Source organism: Serinus canaria, chromosome 10 (genome assembly GCF_022539315.1).
Source record: "Serinus canaria isolate serCan28SL12 chromosome 10, serCan2020, whole genome shotgun sequence".
Classification (NCBI taxonomy): Eukaryota; Metazoa; Chordata; class Aves; order Passeriformes; family Fringillidae; genus Serinus; species Serinus canaria.
In genome coordinates, this window is record NC_066324.1 from 17,059,943 (window position 1) to 17,079,298 (window position 19,356).

Below are 19,356 nucleotides of genomic sequence, written 5' to 3' on the forward strand. Positions count from 1 at the left end.
TTTTATTGCCCTTCCCCTCGGTCCATCCCAACCAACCCTGAGTCCTCCTCAGGATACAGAGATTAAATCAGAACAAAATGGGGAGAAAGGAAGTAACTGCAGACTCACAGTCATGAACCAAAGGCAAAGCAGAGCCCACACGAGCTCCCTGCCCCTGAAGACCCTCAAAAATTCCCCCTGCCCTTGGATGCTGTCCCCATCAGCAGCCAGGGAGCTGAGGTGGAGCTGGGCTCCCCCCTGTGCCCCACAGCTCCTCTCAGTGTGAGGGCAGGAGGGCAAAGAGGAGCACAATTCCAGGAGGATGCTGGAGGAACCAGACCAGCAGGGAGGGAGGGGGAGGTGGGAGAGGAGGTGGGAAAGGAGGAACAGTGCCCTGGAAAGCAGCTATAACCATTAGGGAGAGTGAGCAGCACCTCCAGTCTGGGCTCCTCATGACAAAGATTTCTTTGTGGGTGACCCTGAAATGTGCCAGGGAGACATTTGTGCCCATGGACAGGAGGCTGCTGCTGGGGGCCTGCCAGAAGTGACCTCCAGATGTGCCCCATGGCCCCTTCTGAAGAAACCTTCAATGCCCACAGTGTTTCAAAGGAGAGGGGTTTTAGTAAAGTTTTATTGAAAATAATTCCTGTGCAGACCAAACCACGTGAGGGACACACAAGTATCACCTGACAGAAATCAGTAACTCGCCAGCAAGGATCTCAGAAAGAAAAGTCAAAATGTTGGAATTCTGTACTTTACAATCAATGGGGATGAAGGTGCCCAGGAGAGCATCTCCAAGGCCTCCTCTGGGCTCTCTCCCACAGCTCTGTGTCCTTCTCTGGAGGCAGCTCTGCAGGTGGGGTCTCACCTGAGTGAGGCAGAGGGACAGATCCCCTCCCTCCCCTGCTGCCCAGCCAGCCTAACTGTGCTCCAGCTGGACAGGGATAACTTCATCCTCCACTCTCCTTCCCTTCCTATGGCATCCTTCTGGCCCACAGCAGGCTACAAGTTTCCTCTAATAAAGGCCAAATTTGACAATCAAATCAGCACATCCCCCACAGCAAGCTCCATGGTACATGTACTCAGTCTTTGTTTCTGGAGCAGGTTTTTTATTCCACCTCCTGCAGCTGGATCCATACCTGGCTTTCCTGGATACACCTGAACCAAAAATGTCACGTTTGGGGAAAAAATTAGGAGGTTTAACCCCAGGTTGTGGAGTGGCAGGTGCTCCCAGGCAGAAATGTGACCCATGAGCTGCTCCTCAGTTTCAGTGGGAGCAGACCCTTGGAGAATGGAGCAGGGAGGACATTCCCCCTGGGACAGGGGTCCCCAGGTGGGTGTGCAGCCCAAGTCTCAGCAGGGTGAGCTGCTCTGATGGCAGCCTCCAGCACAGCCTGCCCCTCCCAGAGGGAGTCACAGGAAAGTCAGTCTGGGAAGGACTTCCCAGCAAGGACCCATCCCAGCTTGGACTTCAAAGGCAGCTGGGTGGGGAAATGCATCCCTGGGGACATCAAGGAGAATTTGTCCTGCCCTTCTGGGTCCATCCTCAGGGCCAGAGGGAGGAGTTTCTCCTAGAGGCTGTTGATTTCAGTGGGCTCAGAAGGAGGCAGGCTCTTGCTCACAAAGTGAGGGTTGCTGAACACCCCAGGCATCTCCTGGTGCTCCTCTGCTTTGTCCTCACGGAGATCAAAGAAAGTTTTCAGCAGGTCGGGACGGAGGTGGTGCATGGCCACGATGGTGATCCCAGCCACCAAACAGAGCAGGCCTGGGAGCAAACACCCACTCTGGCTGGGGTCCTGTCACCCCTGCAGTGTGACACTCACCCCACAGCTCTCCTTGGATTGTCCCCTGCCAGAGGACAATGCCTTTGCCCATGGAAGGTGGCCTGCTATTCCATGAGCTGTTCTGAGCATCCTTAAAGCCCAGCTCGGGTCTGAAAACCCAGGTGAGTGATCCCAACGTCTTTGCAGCTCAGGAGCTGTGTATGCCTCCAGATGAGGATGGTGTTTCCCCTTTTCCCATCCCTCCCCACATCTCTGCCAGGATCTGCTCTGCCAAGGCTGGGGCTCTGGGGAGCTGCACTCCCCGCTTTGGGGGGAAGCCCTGGGCTCAGTGATGTTTGCTGGGGCACCCCAATGCTCTCACCAATTGCCAGCATGAGCCAGAAGGATCCCCCATAGGCCAGGTGCAGGGTGCTGGTCCCAATCTGGATCAGGCACGTCGGGGAGTTCCTCACGGTGGAGAAGGAGAGCAGAGAGAAGATCATGGAGGCCCCTGTGGCCAGGAGCATGTATCCTCCATAAACCAGGGCAGGCATGGAGAGCAGAATGTTGGACATGACCCACGTGCAAAAGGCCACCCTGGAGGCAAGAGGAGCCCAAGAGATGAGTGTTGTGAGTGCCATGGATTGGGATGCTCTGTGGGAGGATTTCCAGGTGGGAGGAGCAATCTGGGCTCCAAGAGCACTGCGGGAGGTGGAGGAGCTCTGTGGGCAGGCAGGAATGATCCCTAATCCCCACGCTGAGCCAGTGCACGTGCGAGGCTCACCTTGCTACATCCAGAAGCAGAAACACAGATCTCCTCCTCCTATTGCTCAGCCCACAGACAGCACCAGCCCCAAGGAGGCTGTGGCAGCCCCCTCAGTGCATCTGGACCACCCCAGCTGCCTGCCCTTCCACACATGGGGCAGCCTGGTCCCCGAGAGCAGCGCCCAGGACTGAGATGAGTGCAGGAGGCAGGCAAAGTCATTTGCAGTAGCTCTGCACTTGCTGAGGAGCTGGGCTACAGAGGAAGGCCTTTGCTGTGGACCAGGAGCTCTTGTTCCATGGCACAGCCAGGCTCCTTGCCTGGTCTCTGTGTCCCTGCTGCCAAACACCAAGCAGGGAGAGCAGCACTGCAATGGCTCTTGATGGCCAGCACGTGGTGGAAGGGACCATCCCCTGCCAGCTGGGGACCAGCTCCCCCCCAGCCCAAGTGGGCACTGACACATCTCTGACCTTGCCAAGGAGTCAAGATCAACTCCACAATAACAGCAGCAGCGTCTTGTCCTCACCTGATCCCAATCCTAGGTACAAAATCCGCTGACAGGGAGGGCTGGGAAAGCTCTTTGTGTGTCCATGGGCCTCTCTGGGCCACCAAGGACAGCAGCTTCAACTCCATCCATGGGGATGGACTTCTGCCACCATCAGCACACCACAGCAAGGACCTGAAGCACGTTCCTCTCTCCAGTGCCCAACCCTGTGGATTTCTCCAGCAGGGAGACCAGAACTTCCCCTCTGCTCATCCCAAAGTGTCTGCAGTGCCTGGCAGGGCTCTCTCCATGCACAGAACTTCCCTCCTGACAGGATGCAATCCCACCCACCCCAAAGGCCATGGGGAAAGGCAGTCAAGCTCTCCAGACCCCTGCACCCCCCATGCTGGCAGCAGGGCAGGAGGGCTCACCAGAGCATGGCTGAGGCGTAGTGCCCGGCGATGCGGTACCGCCTGTGCCAGCCACAGGGGCTCTGCCAGCTGAACTTCTCTGCCACGTACAGGATGGGGCTGGGCAGCCCCTTCTGCAGCCCCTGGCTGTAGCTGTGCTCATAATCTGCCCCAAAGCTCCAGGGAAAGTGCTCGTTGTAGTTGATGGTCTCGTTGATCTGCTCCACTGGGTTTCCTGCGGGAGGGAGCGGCGGGGCTCCTGCTGTGCCAGCCCCTGGGCACTGCCAGCAGCAGCCCGGGCACAGCGGGGCCCAGGGGCCTCCAGGCAGACCAAGGGCACTGCAGGGCAGCTGTGGAGCTGCTGGGGCCGTGGGCACCCCAGAGGTGCAGCTGGGGCCATCAGACTCACCCCTGAGCGTGACGTTCAGCCCGGCCAGGCCGATGTGCAGCCCGATGTCAGCGCTCACCTGCACGGGGCTGAAGGACTTGTAGGAGGTGTTTGCCCTCACCCAGCCACTCTCCCAGTCTCTGGTGAACTGGACAGCTGCCAGGAAAAATAAAGCTGGGGTTAAAGCAGGTCCAGGCTTTGCTGGGCTCAAGGGGAGAATCACAGGTGAGTGGCAGTGGCAGCATTCCCACCATGGCACTGGAAGGGAGTGTTAGGAGGGCAGGAATGCTGATTCAGCCACCAGGGCATGCCCCAACCAGCTCCCACACCCTGCAGAGCTCAGGTCCTCCCCTTGCTAAGCACCCACTCCCTGGATCCGGGAACAGCGGAGCTCTGATCCCCGGGCATGAACATCCTGATCTGATTTCTCCTTGGACATCCTCTCCAGAACTTCCCTGCAAGCTGTCCAGCATGGCAAGCACCACGCCACCCAGGGACAGGGCTCAGAGATGAGCCTGTTTGTCAGCCACAGGAACAGGGGTGAGTCTCATTTCTCACATCCAGCTCCCCGAATTGCACTGTTAGCAAATAGTAAAAGTCATGGTCAAAAGGAGGCGGTGAAGAGGGGTGGGAAGTGCCATCACAGCTTGGGCAGTCGTTCCAGCTGGGAAAAAAGGAAAAGTTGGAAGCTTTTCTGGTACATGTCTTTGGGAATAGGGTATCCTTTTCTGAGCCATTTCGCTGTGGGCTTCGTTTTCCAGCGGGGAAGGTAAAGCCAGTGGTTTGATGTCAGGCTGAACAACACCTTCCTGAGAAAATGTTCAGTTGCTGAGTCAACTTGTGAGGGCATTGATGCAGTGGGAGCTCCACAGGAATGTTTTTTTGGCTGCAGGGGTGAGTGTGCCCTGCTGCTGCCAGACGGAAACTCTGACGCTGGCTCCAGAACAATTTGTTCCTCCCTGTGCCCAAGCAGAGCCCGACTGCAGCCTTGTCCCAGAGTGGTGCTGATGGCTCTGCTGGGCTGAGCTGCCTATGGCTGTGGGACCAGCTCTGCCACCTCCAGCCTGGCACCACGTTCTCAGGTGGCTCTGGTGGCATTTCCCAGAACCTGGGCACCCCCCCATGCTGGGATGGCCCCTGTGCCCCCCAGCTGGTCCCAGTCCGGCTACCTCCTTCTGGTGCCTGGTCAAATCAGAGCTCAATCTTTTAAGTCATCATTATCCCTCTCTGAGCAGTCCTGTAATCCATCTTGTCCCTCACAGCAGGAGGGATGCTTTGCTTTAGGGTCAGGGCTGGTTTCTCTTGCCACCTGGCATCTCCTGTCCCCTCAGTACATCTTTTCTTACCCATCCTGTTGCCCTGAGTTGGAAATCCCACTGCCTGGTTTCCACCATCAGTTATTACAGGAGATTTCCTGGTTTTTACTAAATTAAATCTTCTCTTTCATCTCCTCTGACCTTGCTCCTTGGGAGGTCTTTACCCCCCTGCTGCAGTCTCTGCCCTGCCTGTGCTTTATTCCAACCTGCTCCCCCCACCTCACTGCAAGGCTCCTCACAATCTCCAAACGTGCCTGGCTGCAGCCCCAGGCAGCTCCAGGGGGCTCACAGAGTGGGGGGAAATCATGGAAAACTGGTGAGGGGCACTGTAAACACATCAACCAACGTGTGGCTGGGGTGTAGAAAAACCCAGAGATCACAGTGAGCACTGTCCAGCCTTGCGTGTTGGAGAAGCGGAGAACCTATTGAACAAGCTTGGGATCCAGCCCTGTCACAGGGAAGATCAAAGGACATCAGCGAGCTCCACCTGCACAAATCCCTGCGGCACAGGGGAAAACAGCAGCTTTGGTGACCCTTAGTGCCAGTCCCCTCCTTGTCTCTACCCAGCGCTGCTCTGGGGGTCGTCTGGAGGGCGAGGCAATGGAAATAAATCTGCTCTTTGCATCTCATCCATGCTTTTGTGGTTGTTCCTGCACCCTGCCTGTGTCGGGTGGCGCACACAGCCGGAGGAACACGGGGCTGTGCAGCCTGATGGAGCTGGGGCTGTTTGAGCTACAGCCAGCAAAACTTCCTGGAGTAACCACAGGCACCTCCAAGCGCCCTCAGCCCCAGGGAAGGGGAAAGGAAGGGTAAGACTTTTTGGGAAGCTGTGGGGCTGCTTTGCAGAGCAAGGCTAAGGCAGCCCCCACGACCAGCTGTGGTTGTGCCCCCCAGCTCACATTTCCCAGCCGCAGGGTTCAATCCTTCCCCCAGAGCCATCCCCGGCGCTGCCCAGCACTCACCGACGATCACCGCTCCCACGAAGAGGCTGAGGAGAACGCGGAGAGTCCAGAACAGCCTCTGCAGGGAGAGAGGTGGGACATGAGGCAGGCAGGAGCAGCCCTGCCTCTGCTCCTGACATCCTGGGAGGGTCCCGGCGTGCGGGGCACCGGGAGCAGCCGCATCCCGCGGTCACGCACCGCCCGGCCGCGGATGCCCGGGGAGATGAGCAGGAAGCTGCAAGCCAGCGTCAGGAACACCACGGTGACTGTGATGGTGCCGATGTCAAACCCGGCAGCCTTCCTCTGCTGCGGGTAGAAGGGGTAGACGCCGTCGAAAAGAGTCATCCTGCACCTCCAGGAGCCTGTGGGAGAGAGGCGGTGACAGCGGGGACCCTGCGCTGCCCTGCCTGGGTGCCTCCAGTGGTGGCTCAGTTCTGGAATAACCAGCTGAGGGAGGTTCACCTAAAGGGTCCCCAGAGGGACGAGGAAATGTGACGCTGCCAGCAAGCGGGCGGGCAGAGCGCTCGGAACCCTCCCAGCAGAGGACACACCACCCAAACCCTCGCTGGAGGAGAGGAGGTGCCTGGGGCAGGGCTCAGCAGCCCGAGGGGCTGTGGCAGCCCCAGGAGCCGCAAGCCCTTGTCCTGCTGCAGCCCAGGAGCAGCTCCAGAGCAGGAACCTGTCGAGCAGCTCTTGCCTGGACAGGGCCGGGTCTTTCCCTCCAGCAGGTGCAACCAGGGCTTTCCTCTTTGGGGTGGAAGTGCCCAAACCCACTGGGGAACTTCCCAGTGGGGAAAGAATGCAGAAAGGTTTTCCTTCAAAATTACAAGGAAACACTGAAAACATGGATTTCACAATAGCAAAATTACCCCCAGCCAAGGGCCAGCAGGGCCAAGTGGAGCAAAGCCCGCTGCTCCCATTCCTGCCCATTTCCTCCAAGAAGATTTTCCCCAGGAGCTGCTGGTCTGAGGAAGGAGGAAGAGAAAGGATTTGTCCTGCACTTGGATGAGAGGGGCCAGAAGCAGCCCCTATTCCCAGCATGAGGGTCCAAAGAACATTCAAAACTCTGTGAGCACATCTCAAGGCTAAGGGAAGCTGAATTATAGAAAATTAAAAGGTGTATGTAATTCACACAAATGACCTTGAACATCCTTTGGCACTCTGCTTCCAGCAATTACACACCTTATTCCTGTGCCTGGGTTAGATCTTCTCTACCAAAACAGATAATATTCTTAGCCCTCTTGTTTTGCTTATTTAATAGCCTCTCTGCCTGTAACTGCCCCAGGAAGTTTGCTAAAGCCAGGGATTGCCAGAGCTGATCTGACTCGTGTCCAAGGAGCATTTTATCCTGTTCCTGTATGGAGCAGGTGATTTTATTCTCATTTTCCAAAAACAGTTTTAATCATATTTTTAGGTAAGATCCAACCCAGAGCAATTCAGCCACAAAAAGCTGGGCCCAAATCCCTGGGGGTGAGTGGGGATCACAATAATTATCCTAAAACAGTTTGTTTAGGCAGCTGAATTGCTTTTCAATACCTAAAGCAATATTTGGTTTGAGAATAATTTTCTGTCCAGTAACCCAGATAACAACAGCAAAGAGTGGAACAGAGACTGGGATTTCACAATGGCTCTGAATTCAGCTTCACTGCTACAGACTGACAGAGCTGGAAGTTGTGTGCTCTTACAAATCTTTTTTGGGGCTTTTTTGCTGTAACAGCTTTGGGTTATTTCCGTGGAAAGCCAAACCTGGAGAAAGGCAGCCTTCAAGTGTATTTACCTGGCAAGCAGGAGCTGCAGCTGATTCTTGATGCTGCTGAAGTCCAACAAAAGTGCCCACAAAACAGTCAGAGCTGCTGCAAGAAAAGAAATAAATGAGTAGTTTAACCTAGGACAGATTAAGTTATGATGGCTTGAATTCCACTTGTTCCTGATACCTTTGCCCAAATTTCCTATGAGACACAATGAAGCAGGAAATAATTCCAAAACACAACTCTTCAGAAACATTAAAACCCAAAATGTAACATGGAGAATGCTGTCTTGTTAAATCTAAATTTAACTTTCAACCAACACCAATGGATGTTTGCATTTCTGTACTCTGGAACTTGTTTTACAGAGAATTTCCAGGGAAACAACTCTTTTGCTGTCTGCCCATCTCCTCCCTTGATTGCCCTTCCAGCATTTTTGCAGCTCTTTGGCATTTTTTTGCAGCTTTCAAGTGGAAAAGTGATGCCTACAGCTCACAGCAGGAGAAACTGAGCTTGTTGCACCTTGGGAGGCACCCTCCACACAGAAGCATTGCTGTGACCTTAGAGGGGACCCGTGGGTCCCTCTGGAGGGGGGCAAAAACTGGGAACATCTTCAAGGAAGGATCAGCAGTGCAGCAGAAGCAGACAAGTTAATCTTTTATTTTAAAATCGTCTGGATCTGGAGGAAAGACAAAGGAGGCAGAAATTTTGCCCAAACCCCAGAAGTTTCTCCTTACAGAATCTCCATTTTCCTGCTCCAAAATGGATTAAGATAAAAGGATTTTTTGGAAGTGCTCAGCCAAAAAACTCCTGGTGGCAGAGCCAGCAGCAATCCTAGCTGGGGCTAGCAACAATCCTGGCTGGGGCTAGCAGCAATCCTGGCTGGGTCGCTCAGGGCTGCAGATTGGTATTTTCCCTAGGAAAAAAAAAAATCCTGTCCCCTGGAAACTGAAACATCAGAACTGCAATTCTCAGCGGGGGTGAGAGGGGCCAGGGGGGAACCTGGCTGCACTTTCCTGCCCCTGTAAGAGGGTGGGATAGAGGAAACCGAGGGTTAACTGCGGACGGGCAGCATCCTCCCCTCGCAGCGTCCCGCAGCAGGGACGGGGGTGATGGGGGTGCCGCCCCCTCCCACCACCTACCTCCTCCTCTTCCTCCTCTTCCTCCTGCTGCTGCTGCGGGCGGCTCCGTCCCGCAGGGCGCTCTTATAGGGCGCGGGCCATATGTAACCCGCGGAGCGCCCGCCCCGCCGCACTGCCGCCGCTCCGCGCCGCGCCGCTCGCAGGTGAGGCCGCCGCACCGGCACACCCGGGGGACAGCGGCCACCGGGGACACGCGTGTCGCTGCCCGGGAGGGGGATCGGGATGGGAGGAATGGAGGACACTCGCGTGGGGGAAAGGGAGGTGGAGCGGCCCGTGGGGGACTCGTGTCCTGCTCGGTGGAGCGGGTGTCTGAGGCCGTGGTGTCCGCGCTGGGAAGGATGTGTGCGGGACGAGGCCACGCGTGTTCCTGCCCGCCCGCGGGGTCGGGGCCGCGCGCGTTCCCGCCTGCGTGGGAGCTGCGGGGTCGGGAGCGCGCCTGACCCCTCCGGCCCCGCGCACGGCCAGGGCCACGCACGCTGCTACCTGCTGGGCTGGGACTGTCACTTCTGGAGGGGACAGGGTTGGGAGTGTCACTTCTGGAGGGGACAGGGGCTGGGGTTACTCCTCCCCACATCCTGCTGTGGGGACACGCAGGGATGGGGCCGTGCCAGGGGGTGGAAGGGTCGGGCCGTGTCCCCGTGTCCCGAGGGATCCGGGGGATGGAAGGGTCGGGCCGTGTCCCCGTGTCCCGAGGGATCCGGGGGATGGAAGGGTCGGGCCGTGTCCCCGTGTCCAGAGGTATGTGTGAGTGAGCGCGGTGAGATGGAGCCGTGCGTGGCCTCCCCTGCAGGGTGCGGTGGGGCCCCGCACATCCATCCCTGCCGCTCAGGGAGAAGGCACGGGACAGAGCGTGTCCCTGCGAGGGGACAGGACACCGCGGGCACAGGCAGAGACCCCTGACGTTCCTGCAGGGGACAGAGTCCCTGCCGTGCTCTGGGGCGCTGGGGAAACCGCCCGTCCCCGTGTGCAGATGGTCCGGGGGGTGTGCGCACCTCTAGGACACTCTGATCCAGGGCTGGGGACGTGGAGCCCGTTCTGAAATCCCGGGACTGATTCGGGTCTGGGGGAAGGTGACAGCCCCCACGTGTGTGCCAGCAGCACTGGGAAGAGATAGAAATTAGCTGTGTCTCACAGGGACCATAGGGATGAGGCTCCAGGTTTCTGGAATGCCTTGGATCTGCTGTCCTCTGGGTGACCACACCGGCTCTGCCATGGAGGGGATGCTCTCTCATGATGCTGGTGTGTTCCACAAGCCCAGGTGACCTGTGGCTCCAGGGAACCTTTGGATGCTGAAGCCTTAACATTAGGGAAGCCTAAAGTTAAATCTTTAAAATCTGCTGGGATCAGGTGGAACAGGAGATCCTTGCTCTGTGGGAAGCTGTGTTTGCACTGACATGTGTTTTTTGAAGGAGTGTAAAACTCCAGGCTCTGACAGGACACAGGGATTCTCTCTGATGGGAGGACACAAGGCTGACAAGCCTAATTTCTCTAGAGGCAGAGGGAGGGAGGGAGTTTCCAAAGGTGGCACAGGGAATCTCTGGAAAAGCAGAGTCTGGAGGGCTCATCATTACAATATTCCTGGAAAGCTTGACAGGGCTGTGGAAATAATTCAAACTTGCCAAGCTTTCCCTCAGCAAGCTGCACCAGGGGCTTCCAAGGTCAGTCTGTGAGGTGACCACTGTGACTGTATCACACTGGCCATGATCCAGACTGGAAAACCTCCAGAGTCTTGGATTGATTAGGCAATAAGTAGATTTTAATTCCTGGGTGTAAGGAGATAAAGAGTTCATGAGAACTGTCATCTCATCTCAAGGCTTGGGACAGGAGTAATTCCCACACCTGAGGAAAAGGGAGGTGTGCTCAGTGGCAGAAGGAATTTTGAAACACTTGTTGTGCTGGAGCTCCATGAGACGACCCAGGGGGAAAGGGGAGGTGATCTGTGCTGTGGCTGTGGTGATGTGCTCTGAGCCTTGGCTTTGCTCTGTGTCTCTGTGGCACCTTCAGACCTCGCTCTGGGTGGGGGTGGCAGCTGCACATTTCCAGTCAGGAGGAGAAAAACCCAGCTGTGCCTCTGGGATCTCCCTTCCACAGCACAGGAGGCCGTGTGGACCTCCAGCAACTGCTGCCCCTGCTCAGGGAAGGGGAGAGAGCTTTCACCAGGGAGAGCTTTCAGGCAGCAGAGTCCCAGTGCCCTGTGGCCATGGGGACAGCACCCTGCCCCTCCTGCCAGTGATCACAGGCACCTCCACGTGTCACTGTGAGCCAAACTTTCCTGTTCTTTGTACAGAATGGGGCTCACAGAGCCTCTGGTTCCCACCAGCTGCACAGAATAAATCCCACATCCCCCAGACCAGCACAGGGCTGTGGGGTGGAAAGGATGGAAGAGCTGTTGTGATGGTCAAGGAGTGTGGAAACGTCACTTCTTGAGACACAACTTATTTTCTAATGCAAAAAACCAAAAGTACAGGAATGTCTGGCAGAAGGGCTGACCACAGGGTACATGCTCTGCTCACAGCCTGGTGATGAGTGCTTAAATTGATGAATGCAATCAATGTGAGTGCAAATGATAATATTTAAGTCTCAGACCACTTTGTTTTCCAAGCAGACAGTTCAACATGAACTCATGTTTTGTAGTTTGCACCACTGGGAGTTATAGGTGAAAAATCCCCACTGCAATTCTCAGTAAATCAAATATAAAACCTACAGAGCTGCTGGAAATGTGGAAGCCTTTCCAAAACCAGATTTTATTTAAATTTTAATTAAAATAATGAAAAAAATTAGAAATTAAAAACATCCACTTGGATGTGACAGAGTGGTGTAGGAAAAGCTGCAACCTGCATGTTGCTGCATCTCCTGGCAGCACAGCTCTTCTGAAATAGTGCTGATCTTTGGATGCACACTGAAACAGGGACAAAGAGCCACATTTCATGGAAAATCCTGTCTTGGAGTTGAATTCAGGTTTGGCATTTCTGTGCATGGAAAGCAGTGGTAGGTGGAATTGTACCATTTGTGACTCTAAGTCACTTCACAGCTCAGAACTGGGAGTCCCTTTCTGCCAGGTGTTGTCTGGGATTTTAGATGTTCAGTTCCCAGTGGTGAAATCTGCTCTGGATCCAGGGTTTTTGTGGAAAGTGAGGTGGTAAAGCACCATGAGAAAGGCTGGTCAGGAAGGATGGCCATCAGGTTAGCTCAGAGGGGGTCAGATTGTCCCATCTGCAGGACTCACACACTTTGGGATGTCTGACTGTGTGCTGAGGCTTTTCCATCCTGTTCACAGCTGGTTTTGCTTGGATGGGTCAGTGCAGGAAAAGTTTCCAGCTGAAATGAGCCTGTTTCTGTAAAGAAGGGCTTTCTGCAATGGAGCAGACACAGCTAGATGGTGAGCTGTGAGTCTGAACTGGGACACCCCAAGGCAGCCACTGGTGCTGCTCCAGCACAGAGGTGTTCTCAGGCCAGCTGCCCATCCCAAGGTGATGGGGTCTCACACAACTCCTGCCAGCTTCCCAGAGACCACATTAGGACACGCTGCTGATGGATGATGGCAGCACTGAGGATTTACCCAGCAGCACAAACCACAAGGAGCTGAGGTTTGCCCTTTCCACGTTTCCAGCCTCTGGGAAGAGCCCACCTGCAGCTCCCTCCCTCTCCTCTCCATTTGCAGGTCTCTGCTTCCAAAGACCCAGTGGCAGATGGGACCTGCAGCAACGATGCTGAGTTTGGTTGTGGCTCTGGTGGGAACGTGGACCTTGGGGAGTAAGTGTGATTTTGGGAGGGGAACACAAGGGGAGATCCTGGGTAGCTGGTGCCCTTCAGGGGAGTTTCCTCTGACCCACAGGACAACCTTTCAGAGCACCCTGTTCTTGTGGAAGTGTCTCTGCCCACGGCAGGGTGAATGGAACCCAGGTGGTGTTTATGGTGTCTTCCAACACAAATTCCATGATTCTGTGATGCAGTTTGTGAGGAGATAAGAAAAAATTGGAGCAAAGGGCAGGTGGTGGGACTGCCCTATGGCAGCTGAGTACACAGCTTGTTAGCTGGAGCTGGGAGTCTTTGCTAGTATTAGCAAAATCAAAAGTAATAAAAATTAACATGAAGGAAATAAGGCTGATACAAAAGTGCCAAGAATTTCCTTAACTCACATGAACATTGTAGGAGTCAGAAGGAAGGAGAGGTTTCTGATCCAGTGGGAGAGAAGGAAAAAAGGAATGTCTTTTGGGATTAGACTGGTGGTGGCCACAAATTGATCTGGGGACATCAGGATCACAAGCATGAGTTTCTAATTTTAGCTATTGTCCCTCAAAAGGAGTGAAAAACTTGTCTGGAAACCTGCATAACTGGGAAGTTTCAGAAAGAATATGGGGGGAAAAATCCCAATACAAATATAATTCTCTAGTGGTGATGCTTGTTTAATGCTTTTTTCTTGCTGCTCATGAAGTAGGTCTTGTCTCTTCCAGGAGCCCAGGAGAGCATCTCCTGGGAGGTGCAGCGCTACGATGGCTGGTACAACAACCTGCTGCACCACAGCCACGGCTCTGTGGGTGAGTGCCAGCCATGGGAAGGGTGGCTGGGGCAAGCTGAGCTGCCCCTTGGCCCTTGGGCTTTCTGACCTGAGCCTGGACCAGGCAGGTCAGCAGGCAATGCCACCTCCCGTGGCCCTCAGTGGTCCTTGGATGCACCTGAGAGCCCTGTTAGGGCAGCATGGAGGGGCCAGACTGCCCCTGTCTGGGCATTACCACGTTTTGCTGCTGCCCAGGCACAGTCTGCAGGTCATGCTGGTGTTGGATCAGTCCCAGAGCAAAGCTGTGCCTCTGTGAGATATCTCAGAATAGACTCAGCTCTTTTCAGCAGGTGTTTCTGTGATGGTCAGGGATCTCAGAGCTGTAAAAACCATCTTTAGCCAAAATCAACACACAGTTCAACAAGGATTCAACACAAGGCAGAAGAGTTCACGGTCCAGGCATGCTTTTGATTTTCTGCCCTACAGAGAGGTGATACCATGTACTGGGAGAGGCTTTTGGGATTTCCCTGTGCCATTTGGTGAACTGTTTCCTCATGCCTACGGCCAGCCCATGGGCTCAACTCTAGATGTCCCTGAGCCAGGGACCAGGACAGATCAGGCAGGATCTTATTTAAAACACTGAAGATTCTGAATCCTCATTTCTGGCAGGTTGGTCACTGCTCTGGTGACACACTGGCACAGGATGCAGTGGCAGTTGCACAGCTTGGAGTCCAAAGGGCTCTCGACACGACATGTGTGTCACCAACCTTTAGTAACACCAAAGCCTGACAGGAAAAACCAGCCCTGACAGACCAGGTCTTCCTCTTCTAGAGCAGACAGATCAGACTTTAACTTTTGGAAATGAATATACAGAAACTAAGCCACGAACTAAGGCAGGAATTCAGGATTTCCCCCAGATCTGGGGAACTCCAGTAAATGGAGCCCACCACGCTGGTGACAAGGCTTTTAAAATCAGTGAGAAATGACCTCCTGCCTCTGGGCTTTCCAGTTTTGCAACCAGCAAAATCAGGGTGTTTCTCTCTCATCTTCACACTTGTCTCTGGCTGTTCCCTCTGCTATTCCCTATGGTGCTGGAAAACACCACACTTCTGTAGGATTACACTGCTAATATGGGGCAGCTCAACATCGCTCCAGTTACCCACTGGAGCACCATCCCAGGCCTCCAGGAGGCAGCAGGGATGCACAGGGACAAGAGAAGGACAACTGGAAGAGAGGAGGACCCCTCCTGGCTTTAAGAGTACCGATTCCCCTGTTGCGAGCAGTTTTGGGCGATGCCACCAAACCTTGCATGTCCTTGGCCACTTCTGGGACCTGAACACGCACCCACACGTCCCCCTGGGTAGCAGAGGGCCCATGTGAACCATAACCCCGTGTGTTTTGGTGCTGCAGGAGCCAGGCTGCTGCGTCTCCTGCCGGCCCGCTACGCGGACGGCGTGTACCAGGCGCTGCAGGAGCCCCGCGTGCCCAACGCGCGCCGGCTGAGCGCCGCCGTGGCACGGGGACCCGCGGGGCTGCCCTCCCGCAGGAACACCACCGTGCTGGCTGTCTTCTTTGGTAAGACCTGGGGCCACACACCCGCTGCAAAAAGGGTGGTTTGGGTGGGAAAATGTCGGTTTCTCGCACACCCGAGGCCGCGCATCGGAGCGCTCCTCGCCCAGCTCTCCGCAGCAAACCCCCATGACCCATCAGACACTTGTGGATGTCACACTCCTTGGGTATTGTTGGGACCCAGGACATCCCTCTGGCTGTCCTGGATGGCTCAAGCCCATGCCAGGGCTCTCAGAGACCTTGGCACAGAGCCCAAGACCCCTGCGACTTTGATTTTGATCCATGGAAAAAAATAACCAACCTTATATGAGGATTAACAAGCCACAAAAGTTTAAGTAGAATGATAGTTAGTTTGTCACAGAGTGGAAAAGTGGAATTTGGGAGTTTTTAGAATGGGGGCTCGGGGTCCCAAGATGCAGGAATTTGGGGGTGCCTTGCCCTTTTTTCTCCTTCTTCCTAGCCTCCATCTTCTGGGTGATGGTGGCACTTTTGGATTGGTTCAAGGTAGAAGCTCACTGTCTAACATAGGTGACAGGTATTGGGAAATTACTGTAAATAATGCACACGTAGTTCTTAGTATAAAAGACAACACTGCCTCTGAAGGCAGTCAGTGTGCCTCAACCCAACCTGCCAGACAGACCTCAGGGGATTAGAGAAAGAATGTTACAGATAACAGAAAATAAACAGCCTTGCAAAGCAGAACAGAAGAATCCCAACTCCTTCTTCCGATGCCAGGCTGGGAAAAGAGACTCCCTGACACACCTCGGGGTCATCCTGACCCAGAGACCCCCTGAGAAGATGTGACTTCACCATAGCACTGTGCAGCTAGGAGAGTTCGTGTGGGTTTTTGGTGACCTTTGCCAGTTGACCCAAGTGCTGATATTTGTCCATTGGGAACTTCCTCATTTCTTTTAGCAGCGGAGTTGCCCCACGGCGAAAACACCAGACAGGTGTGATAAGAGCCGTGCTGGGTTAAACTGCTGCAAGTTGGAGCAGTTTTTTCAGTCTCCCGGGAGCTCAGTGGGATCTTAGGTCTCCAGGCCTGGAGATGTCTGTCTCTGGGAAATCACAGAATCCCAGAATGTTTGGGTTGGAAGGGATCCCAATGGTCATCTTGTTCCAGCAGGCCAGGTTTCTTCCAGCCCTGCTCAGCCTGGTTTGGGTCACCCTTGCTGCATGTGGTGGTGCCCTCAGCCTACCCACAGCTGCCCTCCCTGGTGTCCTGCTCCAGTGGCAGTGCTCCACTCCTGCTCCACTCCTGGCAGCAGTGCTGGCAGCTGCTGACCACGCTTTGATGCCTGCCAGGTTTCCATGTGCTCTTGGACATCCTGGAGATAGAGAAACCCGGCTGCCCTGCAGAGTTCCTCAACATCCACATCCCCTCTGGAGACCCCGTGTTTGACCCTGCTGGCACTGGAGATGTGGTCCTGCCCTTCCAGCGCGTCAGCTGGGCAGCAGGGACAGGACAGAGCCCCAACAGCCCCCGGGAACAGGTAGGTGTGCTTGCCTCTGCTCTTTGCCTTTCGCCCAAATTCTTCTCCACCCACCATCAGGGTCAGTAACACCCAAGATAATTCACAGAAATAAAATGAGAGCGCTACTACATCCCTGAAAATACACAACTCTCCAGCGTTTGAACCGACTAAATGAACCCAAAGTCAACTTCCAGGTTTCACTTTGAGCAATGCTAGTGATTGCCAGGGTCAAAGCATTTCCCAAATGAAGAAAAGGTAATTAGGTCAGTTAATTATTGCACATTGTTTTAGGCACCAAGTCCTATCTTTATAAGGTAACACAAACTGCCACAAAGTTGTGGTGCTTCCCTGAATTTCAGTCATTCTGGAAAATAAATCCGGGTTTTCCCCCAGTTTCTCTGGATTTTGCTGTTCTGCTTGTGTCCCTCAGATTTCTTTCATGCTGGAGATCTCCCCAGCCAAAGTCACCAAAGTGAAATACCCCCCTGAACCTTTCATGCGACAAACCTTGAAGAGAAGAGTTTAGCAAGTGATGATTTTGTCACCATTTAAAAGCTTAAAAAATTGGAAACTCCAGCCTGTTTTCAGAATAAAAAATATGTTTCCATGCAAACATTTGGCAGGGGAGATGCTCAGCGTGCTGCCAGGACAGTGGGATTTCCAGCTGCGGGATCAGAGGGGACAGCTCTGGTGTTCCCAGTTTCCCCAGGGATGGGTTTAGTCCCCTTCCAGCCTACATAGGGACTCACAGGTGTCTGCTTCAGGGCACAGTCAAAATAACTGGGGAAAAAATAATCCCAAATGCAGTTTTGAAAAGCTTGTACCTGGTCTTTTCCTCTACCTGGCACTAAATCCTGAAGTCTGCACAGAGATTGTCTGTATTTATTTGCTTCCTGAGAGCTCTTGTTAAATTGGGGTTAAAACAGACTGCTTTGCAAGAGCAAAAGAGGCAGACTGAGGTTTTCCAGACCTCTTTTTTTACACCTTTCCATGAAACCCTGGCCCCTGTTAATGCCTCTTCCCTGTGCCTGCCCTAGACCAACGAGATGACAGGCTGGCTGGATGGCAGCTCCATCTACGGCCCCTCACACTCCTGGAGTGATGCCCTGAGGAGCTTCCTGGGGGGACAGCTGGCACCAGGGCTCAACAGGAACCTCCCGAGGCAGACAGATGGCAGGGTGCCCATGTGGAAGGCACTGGATCCATCCACGGGACAGGGAGGTCCCCAAGGAATCTACGGTAATGGTGGCATCCCAATAGTTCTTCATCCCCAGTTGGGAGCAGGGGATCCCTGGAGCTGAGCTCAGGAAAGGGGAAAGGGCAGAAGATGCAGAGGGAGGCAGGATATGTGGACCAGGAGGGCTGTGGGAGAGCAGGCAGTTTCCCAAGGGGGTGGAAGATTTGAGCCCCAGCAAGGACACACCAGGGACTCCAGAGGCCACATGCCCAGGTGGCAATGTCAGAGCCCAGCTCTGATCCCAGCTGGGGAAAAGGGGAAAGGGGCTGCTGCTAAAACAAACCCACTCAACTTGCTTTGAGTTCCTCACCTGCCCATCATTTGCTCCATGCTGGGGGCCCGGTGCTGCTTCTCACCTGCCTGGGGAGAAGGAAGGGCGAGGGGACAAGGGGACACTGGGCTGGATCCACAGGGCTGGGTGTGCTCCTCCAGCCACGGGCAAAGCCAGACCCAGCGGTGACACCCCCCACTGATGGTCGTGGTGGCTCTTGCAGACCTGGGGAGTGCCTGGGGGAATGAGAACCCCTTCCTGCAGGCTGAGAGCATCGCCTGGTTCCGCTACCACAACCACGTGGCCGCAGCCCTGGCCCAGAAGCACCCTGCCTGGTCCGATGAGGATCTCTTCCAGCACGCGCGCAAGAGGGTCATCGCCACCTTCCAGGTGAGGCTGGGACCCCCCCAGCTCGGCTGGGACCCCCAAGATCCTGCATGGTTCTGGCCCTGACCCAGCTTCCCTGTTCCCTAGAGCATTGTTCTGTATGAGTGGCTGCCGACCCTGCTGGGCACGCGGGTCCCGGAGTACCAAGGTGAGGGGTGGGCAGGCAGGGGAGGGTTGGAAGCAGGGGAGGGGGACGAGGGGAGCTGGGGAGTGGGGAGGAAGAGGGAGCTCGGCCCCTCTTCCCTCCAGCCTGGCTACTGCCCCACAGGTTACCAGCAGCACCTGGACCCCAGCCTCTCTCCTGAATTTGTGGCAGCTGCAGGGCAATTCCTGGCCACCATGGTGCCTCCAGGAGTTTACAAGAGGTAGGAGCAGCCTGGTGGGACCAAGGTGTGAGGGGAGGGGATGCCCAAGCTGATTTGGTGACTGGGAATGGTCTTGTTGGGATGGTTGTTGGGGAAGAGGAAAGAAAGCCTTATAAATATGATTGTCTAGCAAAAGATTTTGAGAATATAGAAACTATAAGCGAAATTGAAATGAAAGCAAGCTTTGGGATATCTTAGTTACTAAACAACTAAAAAACAAGAGTATGACCAGCTAAAAGTAATCCCCTTTTAAGGAAACTATACCCACTAGCAAGACCAAAAGTCAGAGTAGACCCTACTAACTTAGCAAAAAAATCCAAAGAGTAATTTTTAAAATTTAAAATGTAACACAATGTAGTAAAGTAATAATTCTTATCAACTGTGTGTAAATACTATAAAATTTATATATTGTACTAAATTGGTTAGTAAAAATTAGAATATTCAACACAAAAAAAGATTTATTGTATTGTAATAAGAGCCTCTCTCTTTTATCCTCCTTTACTCTCTCTCTTTCATCCTCTTTACCACTCTCTTCTCTCAAGCCTGCTCTGAGTTCTGACTAGCAGCTCCAAGCAGGGCCCCTGCACCCACGCCCTTTACAATAAACCACAAATTCCACAACC

The 19,356-nt window shown here is 54.3% G+C and overlaps 2 protein-coding genes across 3 annotated transcripts in view; one reads left to right on the top strand and one right to left on the bottom strand.

The window, feature by feature from the left end:
* Nucleotides 1–72: 72 nt before the first annotated feature.
* On the bottom strand, nt 73–6,474 carry DUOXA2 (dual oxidase maturation factor 2). Of its 2 annotated transcripts, XM_050978470.1 has the most exons (6): nt 6,243–6,474; nt 6,066–6,123; nt 3,809–3,943; nt 3,421–3,634; nt 2,125–2,339; nt 73–1,744 (listed from the first exon to the last, which is right to left on the bottom strand). In XM_050978470.1, the coding sequence occupies exons 1-6, from the start codon at nt 6,387–6,389 to the stop codon at nt 1,551–1,553; spliced, it is 963 nt and encodes a 320-aa protein (XP_050834427.1). In that variant the 5' UTR covers nt 6,390–6,474; the 3' UTR covers nt 73–1,550. The 2 variants fall into 2 exon arrangements, with proteins under 2 accessions (XP_050834427.1, XP_030084300.2); XM_030228440.2 differs by having other exon boundaries at nt 1,657–2,339.
* DUOX2 (dual oxidase 2) overlaps nt 3,962–19,356 on the top strand; it is a 27,792-nt gene continuing 12,397 nt past the window's right edge. The window contains exons 1-9 of the mRNA XM_050978469.1: nt 3,962–4,327; nt 12,593–12,684; nt 13,386–13,469; nt 14,840–15,004; nt 16,304–16,491; nt 17,511–17,712; nt 18,205–18,371; nt 18,456–18,516; nt 18,637–18,733. Coding sequence (XP_050834426.1) covers nt 12,621–12,684; nt 13,386–13,469; nt 14,840–15,004; nt 16,304–16,491; nt 17,511–17,712; nt 18,205–18,371; nt 18,456–18,516; nt 18,637–18,733 — 1,028 coding nt within the window. The 5' untranslated portion in view covers nt 3,962–4,327; nt 12,593–12,620. The remainder of the gene's footprint in view (nt 4,328–12,592; nt 12,685–13,385; nt 13,470–14,839; nt 15,005–16,303; nt 16,492–17,510; nt 17,713–18,204; nt 18,372–18,455; nt 18,517–18,636; nt 18,734–19,356) is intronic.

Coding starts and splice junctions, on each gene's coding strand:
- DUOXA2 (XM_030228440.2), bottom strand. CDS start 6,389: ATGACTCTTTTCGACGGCGTCTACCCCTTCTACCCGCAGCAGAGGAAG. Junction 6,124..6,242: donor CGGGCATCCGCGGCCGGGCG/GTGCGTGACCGC, acceptor CTCTCCCTGCAG/AGGCTGTTCTGGACTCTCCG. Junction 2,340..3,420: donor TACGCCTCAGCCATGCTCTG/GTGAGCCCTCCT, acceptor TCTTGCCTCCAG/GGTGGCCTTTTGCACGTGGG.